This window comes from Seriola aureovittata, chromosome 22 (genome assembly GCF_021018895.1).
Source record: "Seriola aureovittata isolate HTS-2021-v1 ecotype China chromosome 22, ASM2101889v1, whole genome shotgun sequence".
NCBI lineage: Eukaryota > Metazoa > Chordata > Actinopteri > Carangiformes > Carangidae > Seriola > Seriola aureovittata.
This window is the reverse complement of record NC_079385.1, coordinates 327,920-341,835: the sequence shown is the minus strand read 5'-3', so window position 1 is coordinate 341,835 and position 13,916 is coordinate 327,920. Positions and strand designations below refer to the sequence as shown.

At 41.0% G+C, this 13,916-nt stretch overlaps 2 protein-coding genes across 11 annotated transcripts in view; one reads left to right on the top strand and one right to left on the bottom strand.

Annotated features, from left to right (window-relative positions):
- Nucleotides 1-13,916, top strand: part of ipo8 (importin 8) — a 68,583-nt gene that overhangs the window by 30,645 nt on the left and 24,022 nt on the right. For 9 of the 10 annotated variants that reach the window (XR_008826400.1, XR_008826399.1, XR_008826398.1 and 6 more), the window contains 8 exons: nt 944-1,109; nt 2,572-2,732; nt 2,861-2,986; nt 3,072-3,147; nt 4,432-4,557; nt 5,061-5,158; nt 5,263-5,358; nt 6,075-6,295. Coding sequence is in view for 7 of the 10 variants with exons in the window: in XM_056367045.1 (XP_056223020.1) it covers nt 944-1,109; nt 2,572-2,732; nt 2,861-2,986; nt 3,072-3,147; nt 4,432-4,557; nt 5,061-5,158; nt 5,263-5,358; nt 6,075-6,295 (1,070 nt within the window). In the remaining 3 variants the exon portion in view is untranslated. The remainder of the gene's footprint in view (nt 1-943; nt 1,110-2,571; nt 2,733-2,860; nt 2,987-3,071; nt 3,148-4,431; nt 4,558-5,060; nt 5,159-5,262; nt 5,359-6,074; nt 6,296-13,916) is intronic. The other variant, XM_056367046.1, reaches the window with a different exon arrangement.
- LOC130163147 (uncharacterized) lies at nt 6,302-12,758 on the bottom strand. Its single transcript, XM_056367053.1, has 2 exons — nt 9,447-12,758; nt 6,302-9,348 (listed from the first exon to the last, which is right to left on the bottom strand). Exons 1-2 carry the CDS (start codon nt 9,840-9,842, stop codon nt 8,701-8,703), a joined length of 1,044 nt encoding a protein of 347 aa, XP_056223028.1. The 5' UTR covers nt 9,843-12,758; the 3' UTR covers nt 6,302-8,700.

Here is a 13,916-nt window from a genome sequence, read left to right as displayed (position 1 = left end):
CTGTGGGTGGGACAATGCTGGCGACAGAGTAGTGACAGCAGACAGAGAGGCGCGGCTGCATCAGAGCCAAAATAACCCAGTTTTAAATTGATCTCTTATCGGCTGTCGAATTTTAAAAAAGGCCGATGCCGATATGCGTCAAAATGCTGAATATCGGCGCCGATAATCGGCCCGGCCGATAATCGGTCGATCCCTAGTAAGGGTATTCACCTGTAGCAATCTGCGACATCACCACTAGATGCCACTAACTACACACTGGTCCTTTTAGATATTGTGTGTACATTAACTTCAGGAAATGTTTCCTTTTTCTAATTGTTGTATATTTTGTTGTTTTATGAGCTTTTTTGAATGAAGATGTTTGAAAAGATATTAAAGCTTTGCAGAAAATAAGTCAGACATGAGAATAAGGGACTGTTAGATGTGTGTTCACTAGAGCAAGAACTACTGCATGAAGAGTAAAGAGTTGTGAATCTGACCCAGGTAATTTCCTTACACAGGCTAATTACACTTGTCACTTATACGTGACATTAGCTACTGCTTCAGTAATGTCAGCAGATGGCACCACAGTGCTGCTGGAGAAATTATATTCTGATTGTCAGAGAGCAGCAGACACATGGTCCTGTTGTCCACCTCAATGGGTTCTGAAGTGCTGCCATGAGTCCTTGGTGCACTGCTTGGTCAAATGTGTGTTAACATTTTGAACACCCTCATTTGTTTAATTTTGGTCACAAGATAAAGTTATTTAATTACTGTCCCTTTAGCTCTCCTCCCTGCAGTCCTGTTGGGTGTTCCATTCAGTCCATGTGAGTCAGTCCCGTCTGACACATCTGGTGCAGCAGCAGTGGACACTGTGGTGGTGGTGGTGGTTTCAGAGGTCTAGGAACAATGTGGAGATGTGCTTGTCTGCTGTATATTGACCTGCTGCTCTCTGCTGTTTGGGCAGTCATGCTGGGTGCTCCACTGCTTCAGTCCACTGCGTTTCCATGATGAGCTGGTGCTGAGGAACGCTGTCGAGTTGGTCAAACAGGATCTAATCGAGGACAAAGAGATGCCCGTCAAGGTGGAGGCCTCCATAGCTCTGCAGACGCTGGTCAGCAACCAGGAACAAGGTCTGTGGACAAATAAGGATGTTACTTTAGTGTTTGGAAGTTGATATATCAAACACTTCAATCTGCTGATACTAGAGGAGGATTCTCAGTAGCAAAATAAAGTGTATTAAATACATATGTAAACATCTGGGCTACCAGTAACATTTTGACATTGAAAATAAAATTTGGCATTGAAGACAAGACCTGAACTGGAAAAGGAAACAATGGCAATGAAAAGTTAGTAAGTAAGTATTGGAAAAAGTTGTATTGGCACTGATGTGAATATTGGCACTGAAAAAGGGTCCACTGAAAACACCAACATTAAAAAACTACAATCTTACAATATTATCTTATTTAATGTTGATATTTTTTGTGTTGATGATGTTTTTCAGTGTTGATTTTTTTCTTCATGTCTGTCTTGTATGTAACAATTTTTCAGTGTCACTGGTTTTCAGTTTCAACTTTCTGTCACCGTTTTAGTAGAGTGGGGGGGCTTGAGGGAAAGCGTAAGGAGCGCTTGATTAACTTACACTCAGACCTGAGACCTAAAAAAAAAATAGCTACATACTTGACAGACATGAAGAAAAAATCTGGATATTGACATTGAAATACATCATGATACAAAAAATATAAAAATTAAATAATATAGATAATATTGGAAGATTGTAGTTTTTTGTATGCTATTGTTTTATTTTTTCAGAGGAATCTTTTTCAGTGCCAATATTTATTTCAGTGCCAATACAGTTTTTTCGTGTTCAAGTTTTGTTTTTAATGTCAAAATTTATTTTCAATGTCAAAATGTTACTTTCGCTGTTGTAGCCCCATAACCAAGGATCAGTCTCGAAGTTACATTTCGTTAGTAGTCACGTTCACATAGTTCACATCACTATTCTACTTATACTTACTATACACAGTATATGTAAGTATGTGTGTGTATATATGCACTGTATGTACGTATACAGTATATACTGTATATTATATATATATACGCAGTGCCTTTCAAGACACCCAAAATACCTGTTGTGTTTCATATTCAAAGTTTTCAGTCAAGTCGACAAACTTACTCTAATTTGGGTGTTGGGCCACATTGAGAGAAGCACATATACATGGCATTCCTTTGTTTGTAATATCTCAGCTATGTAAACTGTGAGAGCCTTTCCTGTCAGACAGAGGTGGTGTTTGCTGTCTTCAACGCAAGGTCACTGATGATTCTTTGTCTGAATTGTCCTCATCATAAGTTTGGAACTGTAGTGGCACAGGAGAGTCTGAGTGATCTTTGTTATAAAATGAATCAATAGTTTCATCAAAGTGAGAGTACTACACAGGGAGATGACATCCCTCAAAGAAATGTCTACATCCCTTATGTAGTTGAGGGGCATCACGATTAATCGATCAGTCAGCCTTAATTTTTTTATCTGTATATATTTTACGTGTATTGTGATAGAGAATTTTACACACTTGCCTTGTGTTGATGTTCGTGTAGCCAAGCTGTACATCCGGCCGTACATCCGGCCAGTCATGCAGGAGCTGCTGCATGTGGTGAAAGAGACGGAGAATGATGATTTGACCAATGTCATTCAGAAGATGATCTGTGAGTACAACCATGAGGTGGCTGCCATCGCTGTGGACATGACGCAGAACCTGGTAGGAAAACATGACACATTTCTTATGTTTTCATGGGTGACAAGGCCTTTAGTGCAGAATATGTGATGTACTGCTGTTCTGTGTAACGGTGTGTAAGCGTGTGTAACATCTGAGTGTGTGTGTGACAGGCGGATATCTTCACCAGGGTCCTGCAGAGTGAGGAGTATGAGGAGAATGAGGACAAGACTGTCATGGCTCTTGGCATCCTGAGCACCATCGACACCATCCTCACTGTCATGGAGGACCATAAGGAGGTCCCTCATTTTCACACACACACACACACACACACACACTTCAGAAAATAACAAAAATCTTTCACAGTGTTCGTATTTGTTTCAGATCACGCAGCAGCTGGAGGGGATTTGTTTGCAGGTGATCGGCCTGGTCTTGCAGAAGCCCATCATAGGTATGGCAGGTGTGTGTGCGCAGGCCCTCCAGTGCTTTTACATGAACACACACACACACACACACACACACACACACACACACACACTCCTTCAGATCCCTGAGGTATTAACAGTTTGCTACTTGCACTTCATCTTGAAAATGTGGAATTGGTAATTGTTTAATCACAGGTTTGCTTCATGAATTAATTTGCTCCTTGCCACCCCCCACCCCACCCCCCACCACCCCCAGCTGCCTTACACATTCCTATTTCCTCGTCAGAGCTTTTGTGTGTCTCAGAGCTGTCGATGGTTTGGTTACTACTCACTGGTAGTAAGATAAAATACCTACTGACATAGAGGAGAATCTCCAGGGACTGCTACTGAGTGCAAATCAATGGTCATGTGACAGACGGATGGTTAGCTTATCAACCTGCTGTGTTTCTGTGGGCTTTTATTTCTGTTTATTTAAGTTTCCAGAGAGTCAGCAAAAGAATGTGTTTCTATGCACTGCTTTTATGTGAATGGCATGGATTGGCTCTTTCTTCCTCTGGCTATGAATGGATAAACTGATGACCTGCTGCCACAGTAGATAGCTGTGTTCACGGAAAAGCCTGATAAAGCAGCAGGAGAAGGTCATAATACCAAATTAAACGACAGAGGTCAAGGTCATATTTTCAACAGTAGATGTGGTCTGTGACAGTCTTGTGTCAAGATTTTTCATGTGAAGTGGTGCAGACATGATTCACGACTCCAGCTGCATTTTGTGTGTATGTTATGTGTTTTAAATAAGGATAGGTATCAGTGCTGATGTTAACTGCATTCAGAAGACTGGGTGTTAGCAGGGATGAAGACTGAATTTTGTGCACCATAGCAACCCCTTGTGTATAATGTTGCCTTGTTTATCAGTGTGGGCTGGTTGTTATCATTCTATCACTGTTTATTCTGTCTCACACATATAGCTCCCATTTTGTTTTTTACAGAGAGCCAGTATCACTAAATGATTAGTAATTCATAGCCTCTGCTTTAAGTTAAGATGTGATGCACAGTTATGTGCTTATGTTTCCTTACACATAGAGGAATGATCCCAAACAGTTTATACACTGATGGTTACCAACTGTGAATTGGGGAAAGAAAAAGGTTCTGGATCTGTACTTCGCATTGGAATCAGTATTGGAAAAGTCAGATTAGTTCATCCCTTATTCATCTCAGTAACTGTCATATTTTTGTCCACTTTCTTTTTCCTGTAACTGTATCCGACTCTAGGTGGAGTCATACAGAATTTGTCTAACAATCCTTTTTCATCCTCTCTGCAGAATTTTATGAGGAGATCCTGTCGCTGGCGTTCGGCCTTACCTGTCAGACCATCTCCCCCCAGATGTGGCAGCTGCTGGGCGTCCTGTACGAGGTCTTCCAGCACGACTGCTTCGATTACTTCACAGGTACCTCAAACACCAAGTTCTGATATTGTACACAGAGTCTGAGTCAATGTCATAAACACTGCTGCCAAATACTGGCTCTTCTGATTTGGATACTTATGTCACTTTGTACTTGTAAAGTCAGGCCAAAATGTCCGAACTAGTTACTAAAAGTGTGATAATGAGTCCTATTTAGTAACACTGCAGTAGGGACCTTTGTGTGCATGGAACTGAGGTACCTCCATCTTTAACAGCTGTAGTTATAAAATCTAATCAGCTCCTAGTTTTTACAGATATCTGATGATCTTGATAGAATTAAAGCTGTATTCATGAGTGACAATGATACACAGGGAATTGTAACTCATACTGAGACACTGAACTTACTGCTCACCAAAAAACAACTTAAGCACCATTGTTTTTCTAAATGATGTTTCAGTTTTGTTTCTGTAGCTCTACAGGAAATGTTACTGCTTGCATGTTGATACACTGACCCAGAAAAGTGTTAGCAATATGTGTTTGTGTTACAGATATGATGCCTCTTCTGCACAACTACGTTACAGTGGATACAGACATGCTCTTGTCCAACCCAAAGCACCTAGAGGTCATCTACAGCATGTGCAAAAAGGTCAGACTGCTGCTCATAGTTGCACAAAATCTGAACAAAGTTTCTTTAGCATTGCTGCTGAGCCTTGACTGGTTGACTGTTTCCTGACCTTTGACCTGTGGTAGGTGCTGACCATAGATGCAGGTGAGGATGCAGAGTGTCATGCTGCCAAACTGTTGGAGGTCATCATCCTGCAGTGCAGAGGCAGAGGCATTGACCAGGTCAGACACAGCCCTGGATCAGTCTCCAGAGTGACTGACACTCACTTTGAATCATCTATCATACATTTAGCACAACAGTTCTTTTCTGTCTGATGACACCACCCATCATGTTCCAGATGTGTTCATTCAGATTCATTACTTCTTGAAATGCTATTATTATTATTATTTTATTATTATTATTTTTATTATTTTTAAAGCCTTAGCACTGGCTTTGGATCCTCTTGAAACTGCTTTTTATTATTAGGGCTGAAGAAAAAACTATTGAGTAAATATGCAACACAATGTACAAACACTGTGAGAACAAGAGCATATCTTGGTCCATTCTCAAAAATGACTTAAAATATTATTTTATGTGCTATCAGCAAGAGGATGTTGATGTCTAATAGCTAGCAGTTGGGAAGCCTCGCCTAACAAAGACTCTTTACTCATTCCATTAAGTTGTAATTTTCATGTATTCTTAAATGATATGGAAATGAAACATTTCATCACAAATCCTTTCTAATTAAACTAAAGCTGCAGTGACTGGAATCAGATTGTTAAATCTCTAATCTGACTGTGTGACAATACATGAATTTGAGTCTGTTGGATATGACTCAAAATTGTTTGACTGCACAGTGTGAACTGTAACAAAGCAGATATAGAACAGGAAGGTAAACTTTTCTACATAAGTGAAATAAAGGATTAACAGCAGATTTCTCTGTGTTTCCTTGCTGCAGTGCATACCTCTGTTTGTGGAGGCAGTACTGGAGCGTTTGATGAGGGGGGTGAAGTCCAGCGAGCTGAGAACCATGTGTCTGCAGGTGGCCATCGCTGCTCTGTACTACAACCCAGTCCTGCTCATCCACACTCTGGACAACATGCACTTTCCACACAACCCGCAGCCCATTACTGCCCACTTCATCAACCAGTGGATAAATGACACAGAGTTCTTCCTTGGGTGAGGAGTCCCCATGATGTTTTTAACTGTTCAGGTTAGATAATCAGATGTTTAGGGTTTTTACTGTTAAACCCGAGAAGTTGAGGTACTGAGGACACAGAGGGAGAGATGTGAGGCGAAACAGACAGTAGCTGCTGGTGTTGTAAAAACAACAAGAACATCTACTTTCTGTACTCTCTGTACATCCACTGTCTTTACACTGTGTACATCTTCAGTCTGTACTCTCTGTACATCTACTGTCTATACTCTATCTACATCTACTGTCTGTACTCTATGTATATCTTCTTTCTGTACTCTGTACATCTACTGTCTATACTCTCTCTACATATACTGTCTCCACTCTCTTTACATTTACTGTCTGTACTCTATGTACACCTACTGTCTCTACTCTCTGTACATGTACTGTCTCTATGTACATTGACTGTCTATACTCTCTCTACAACTACTGTCTGTACCCTCTCTACATCTACTGTCTTTACTCTCTATAAATCTACTGTCTGTACACTGTGTACATCTACTGTCTGTACTACTTGTACGTCTACTATCTGTACACTGTGTATGTCTGCTATTTGTATTCTCTGTGGTTGGGTCTGTGCTTTGCACCTATGTTGGGCTTTTGGTTGTTTATCAGTTTATTGGCTATCATAAATTAAGAAATATTAATATGAAACATTAATATTAAATAATAACTTTAAAATGAATTAAAGTCATCGGGGGCACCAGCCAGAAACATAGGCAAAATAGTCAGTATTGGTTCAGGCTCAAATTATTACTGTTAATCTGGAACTTGATTATGATGATTAATAATTAACTTAATAACTATAACCAAATTGCCATATCAACAGTTAGGGTTAGTTGAAGTTCTACTGAGTAGTGGTTGGCAATACTCATATTTGTGCAACATTAAACACACCAGACAAAGGCAAGGTGGCCGATTCAAAATGGTAATTGTGACCACATTGCCTGAATAAAGCAGACTACACAAGATGGCAGTAGACGGTGAGGGGGAGGGAGGGTGTGAGTTTCTTTGTTAGTCTAGCTCATCTTGTCTGAAAGGTACCAGGATAGAGGGAGAAGGTTAGCTGCATGCAGGTGTAGCGTGAATACCACAATTTAAAATTTGCTCTCGTTAATGAAAGGGACACCAGTCCTCAGGGAGGACAATTTGATTAAAAGTATGGATTAATTTTTTTTGATCAATTTCACATTCAAAGTTGTGATTTCTCGATTACAGTGATCTCCGATCTTCACTTCAAAGAAACACAGGGCAACGACACGTCACGTTGATAATATTTACTAACTAAACACCTGGTAAGGCGTGTAGCCGGAGGGCCGGAGGTTGATGGCAGAATAAGCGCTAGTATTTAATTTACTTTGCCAGATAAGTTGGCTTGCTTAAGTAATAAAGACAAAAATCGCGCATAAAAGTGTAAGAAAATTGAGGATAAAGAACACGTGGAAAACTTGACGAGGTTGGTACCAAATTAACAAAGTAAAGTTAGTACTAGAAAACAAATGTGAGCTAGTGCGCAAGTGAGCGTCAAGAGCGTAAGAGACGTAAGTGTAAGAGTAAGTGCGTGCGCTGGAGGATCCAGCTGTTTTATCCTTGGGGTGTGTGTAGCCGGGGGGGGGGGCCTTGACAGTCGTCGCCACCCCTTAGGTTTTCCTTCTCTTTCTTTGTTTCAATAAAGAAAGAGAGAAATAAAACCTTCAGTTGTTTTGTTTAATTTGGTTTTACGCGCAAGTGTTGCATATTCTACTCCCACCATGGCCCATTCATTTTGGCAACGGCCTATACCAACTACCTAGCTACAGTTTGGAATATAAGAATAAACTAATAATATAATCATGGGTAATAGTACACATAGAATACATTGACTAATGAAAAGATAACAATTCGTAACCACACAAATATATGGCTAAAGCTACAACATCAAATAGTAATATTAAAGTGATGTATTGGATTGTCTATCAGTTACAGTTTTTTCTGAATGCTTAAGCACATTTTTTGCAACATTGGCTATTTTTGCTAAACTCTACACACAAATGAGAAAACCTTTCACCAAATTATCAAAACGTTATAGTTCTCTTGCAAAAGCGAACACAGCTTGATTAACTCTTCACACCTTAGTAAAAATGGTGTTTTCGTATCAAACAGTAAACACATGCCATCATTTACTAAGCACATAATGTGCCAACTACACACTGATGGTATGAATACAAAACACATCTGGCTTTTGCTTTCTCTGTGCACAAGATAGGCTAGGTCAGTTTGAGGTCATACTTTTGTCATAGTTCTGTAAACACACAGGGATCCAAACTTCAAGTATTGGTGTTTATTCACACTCGTCAAAACAAAGACACAGCACAGAACACAAAATAATAAATTCACAAAAAAAAGACAATCAGCCTACATCATGCCGTCTCTCTGGGTCCGGCCACAAAATCTCATCTACATCGCATGCGATGTCCTCCAGTCCAAGGCACCGGGGAAAATACCTCCTTGCATGCCGTATCCAGGCCTGACATGATGCCTGCTCAATATCTCCACATGCCTCCTCCATTGCCTGTAAAAGGGCTGCGTGTTGATGGGGATGGCGGTCGTGGACTTTCCAGCGCCAGGCAGAAAAGAACTCTTCAATCGGATTTAAGAATGGAGAGTATGGGGGGAGGTTGAGTGCCATGAAGAGTGGGTGATCGGTAAACCAGTTGCGGACCAAAGCAGCCCTATGGAAACTAACATTGTCCCATATGATAACATATCGGGTCTGCTCTGGTCTCTGAACAGTGAGAATGTCGTGTAAGGTGTCCAGGAATGCAATCATGTGTGCAAAGTTATATGGGCCAATAGTTGCATGATGGTGAACAACACCATTTTGGCTGATAGCTGCACACATGGTGATGTTACCACCACGTTGTCCTGGGACATTGATTATTGCACGGTGTCCAATAATGTTCCTACCACGCCTCCTTGTTTTACTGAGGTTAAAACCTGCCTCATCGACAAAGAGCAGCTCGTGTCCCATGGCATCTGCCTCCAGCTCCATTACTCTCTGGACAAGACAAAACAAATGCAACACATCAGGCCCATACACAGCACTACAGTAGCCTATGCACTTCGAAATTCAGAACCAATGACACTATAGCTTACCTGCACATACTCATATCGCAGTTGCTTCACACGTTCACTATTTCTTTCGAAAGGAACTCTGTAAATTTGTTTCATCCTTATTCTGTTGCGGGCAAGTACATGACTTAGTACTGACATGCTCACACTGCGTATATTTTGGAAGATGGTGTCATTATCAATTATACGCTGCTGTATTTCGCATAGTCTTATTGCGTTATTGGCAATCACCATATTCACTATATGGGACTCTTGCTCTGGAGTGAACATTCTTCCTCTGCCCCCAACATCTGGACGTCTAGCAATTCTGTAAAGTAACAATTTCAGAATTTTTGCATGTATGGTATTGTTGTGTTTCTCATTAGAGTAGGGCAGTGCTACAAATCTTAGTGCAATGTGACTGTACTTACCGATTTTCATTTCGAAATGTCCTAATGATGCTCGCTACAGTGTAGCGGCTCAAATTAGGCTGAACCCGTTGGCCAGCTTCCCTCAGGGTCATTCCATGGTTTATGACATGGTCCACTATTGTTGCTCTGATGTCATCAGTTATTCTATTTCTTCTTCTTACCCTTCCTCTTCCCCCTCCTCGTCCTCCTCTTGCTCCTCCTTGTCCTCTTCCTCTAACTTCCTCTAACCCTCTCGCTTCTTGACCTCCACGTCCTCTTCCTCCAACTCCTTCACCTCCACGTCCTCTCCCTCTTGCTTCTTCACCTCCACGTCCTCTTCCTCCAACTCCTTCACCTCCACGTCCTCTTCCTCCAACTCCTTCACCTCCACGTCCTCTTCCTCGGCCTCCTCTGATTCTTACTCTTCTTGCTCCTTCCATTGTACTCCACACAGACAGCTTACCTGTGGCTTATTTATAGTGCTTAGGCTGATTGCAAAGTGAACTAATTCTCTAAAATTGTTTTCACATGTGAAAGTGTGCCAGACAGTTGGCAAAATAGTGTAAATAATAGCCATACATGTGTATAATTTTGCTAGGAGTGTTTTGGAAATTTGGCAATTGAGTGTAAGCAGCGAGTTGTGTTTAAAGTTCTGCAAAAAGAGTGCTGTGCAGTGAATTGTGCCTACAGTTTTGCAAAGTGTGTGTTACAAAATTACAAACTGAGTGCAAAGCAGAATTTGTGCTTTTAGTTTGGCTAACTCAGTGAGCGGTTTTGCTATATGTATTAATAGTTTTAGAAATTGTGCTACAAGAACATGATTAGCGCTTAAGCATTCAGAAAAAACTGTAATTCCCTAGAGGATAAAGGGGTCCAGAGTGGTCCTTAGATGGCAGTATTGTAACGTGGTGGATATTTACCTTAGAACTGATAAAACATATCTCAGCCTTCTTTTGGGCTACAGAAATGAATTTTGGACTATACTTTATGGAAATCTTTCCAGAGTAATAATCCATGAATTACCTGGTGATGGGACATTCAGTTCAACGACATTTTAATCATGCTTTACAAATGTAGAATAATGGTTATCACTCCAGCTTGGAATGTAGGATGGTTTATGGCAGGGGCCTGTGGTTCCTCATGAGATCCCCCTTTGGGTATGAAAGGGTGTTAAAGGTGATAGTATTGTTTTCTCTTGTGAGAGAAATGAGTCAAGAGTGTGAATCGGGAAAAATAGGGCTAAATGTTCCTTTTCATGTTACTTGATAAGAGGTGGCACCCAACTATCATTTCCAGGTGAATCTCAGGGATGCAACATGAACTCAGTGTCAGTCTGTGGTAGGGTTGCAAAGGGGCGGGAAATTTCCAGAAAATTTCCGGAAAGTTTCCGGTAAATTTACATGGGAAGTTAAGCTTGGGAATTTTGGAAATATTCCATATTGGAAACTTTCCATGGGAATAATTGGAATTATTGGGAATTAATGGGAATTTAGGGGAACTAACTGGGAATATATTATATATATATATATATATATATATATATATATTATATATGTTTATTCCACAGGCTCAAATGTGTGCCTTCAATAGTCTTTGTGCTTCAGGCTCAAAAGTGGGGTCCAGTCTTCTAGAAATCTTCTGTACACGCAGTAAGCAGTGTGCTCTTTGCATGTGATTGAGGAATGGCATGGATATTCAAGTGTATTTGAATGGCATCTGTTTGTTTTGGTCAAGATTATGCTAAAATATACTTTCCTCAACTATATTTAAGTTCCCTATGAAGAGCCAACCTTCAATTTTGAAAATTCCCAGTTTATTCCCGTTTATTCCCATAATTTCCCATAAATTCCCATGGAAAGTTTCCATTTTTTAAAATTCCCGCAATTTTGCAACCCTAGTCTGTGGGGAGTCTTGTGTTGGTCTCCCATTTGTTGCAGGAGTGTTGATTCGGGATGAGTTCCATGAACTAGCCATGAATTCCGATGATATCTTAAAGGCTAGATTATTGGTGAGAGTAACTCATTTCCTCCCTGTTTTCTGTCCAGGTGATAGTTTGATGATGGGAAAGTGGACATGGGAGGCTCTCCATATAATCCAGAGAATCCCATTGTCCTTACCATAAATCTTGTGTCCGGTCACTGGCGTCCACCAGTGTCCGCTACACAGGCCCTAGAACTGGTACTACAGACTCAAGTCTCTGTCTCATGAATAGGTCCACCCAGTGGCAGATTCTGATCGTGTCTATTGTGTATAGCTAGCAGAGAGCTAACTTATCTCACCGGTTTAATCTGTACGCAAGCAGAAATGTACCACAACTGCCTGTGTGTTAACACTTCTCAAAGTCTTGTCGTCATAGTGAGGTCATCTGGTTTGGTTCCATTACACCTGTTCAGAGACCTTTACCAAACCTGTGCTCACTGACAGCGCCACAGCTGGAGATGTTGAACAGAAGTGCTGGCAGGGTGACCTTTAAACAGGGTTTCCATGGGTCCTTGAATCCTTTAAAGTTTGTAAATAACTGTGTAACAAACCACAGCCTAAGCAAACATTAGAACAACAAAACATTAACCTGCATATACATTAACAAAGGTTAAGGGTCCTGCTGCTTATCTGTGCTGTGTTGGGTGAGGTTAGGCTTAGTCAGTTAATGTTACCTAGTCCTTGAAACAAAAAATAGAGGTCCTTTCCGGTGTGGTTGAAGAGTCAAGTTATTTGGGTGGCTTAATGGTGGAGTGAAGTCCTGTCTGGCTGTGTGGCTTCTGCATTGTGGAGGAGGCTGCTGTTTTCTCCTTTGTTCTTCTCACAGAGTGAGCTGTTCCACGCATGAGGACACCACCCACGTGACACCACCCATGTGGTGTCACATGTCATACACCGTCCAACATTGACTGGTCAGTGAGGTCCCTGGGGGAGGGTAGTCCCCAGGTGTGAACAGTGAGGAAGTGCGGGGAAGTGAGTTCTTTGTCTGTAGAACAGAAACAACGTGGTCTCCAACACTTTGAATGTACTGAGTCCCTAAACTGCACATCTACTGTCTGCACTCTCTCTACATCTACTGTCTGTACTCTTTGTACATCTACTGTCTGTACACTGTGTAGATCTATTGTCTGTACATTGTGTACTTCTACTGTCTGTATTCTCTCTACATCTGCTTTCTGTACTCCCTATACATCTACTGTCTGTACTTTCTGTACATCTACTGTCTGTACATTGACTACATCTCCTGTCTGTACACTCTTGTCTGAGACCAATCTGGACAAAACAAGATCCAACATTTTTCTCCCATGATTATATGGGAAGTATTTGGATGTGCCGATTCCTCTCTTCTTTTTCTTGATGGATTATTGTGGCTGTTGCCTAAAAACAAGAATGTCCTACATGGGGCTGCATTTTCCTATGTGGAGTTAGTATTGTCTCTCCAACAATGAAATAAGATAAGATTTTTAGGAAATTGATGAATGATCACTTTTGTCAGCTGTTGTAAAAGCTTAGCAGTCATTGTATCTGTAGATCTGTAGATTCAGATCCCATTCAGACCAACACAGTGGATCAAATTTGCCTCGGGGATCCAGCATGCCTAATGCAACCTCCCTCACGACTGGGTCTGGACATGGTTTGGAAGCTCGTTTGCTACCAGGAATTGAAATAAATTCAATGGTAACATTATTGAACCTCGCCACAAACGGAGAAAGAGAAAGGAAGAGAGGAGAGAGAGAAGGCCAGAGGTAGAAAATGTACAATCGTGTATATGGACAGACAGAGAGGTGAAACTGACCCATGTGACTTTTATCTGCTCAGTTCAGGATGTAATTTATCAGTGAAGTGTATGAAGAACACGGAAGACTCAAGTCTCTGTCCCATGAATGGGTCCACCCATGGGCAGATTCAGATCAGTGGGCCTCATTCACCAATATCTTAAGTATTTTCTTAAATTCCTTTTTAAGTTGTTCTTAAGAAAGTCCTTAAGAAAACTTTACGTCAGATTCATGAACGTGTTCTTAAACTGCAGAATTATGCACACCTGTGTTCTTAGATTGATGAATGCCAATCTCCTCGTAAATTGAAAGTGTGTGCCAGTTGGCCCTAATTAGCATAGGTAAACGCC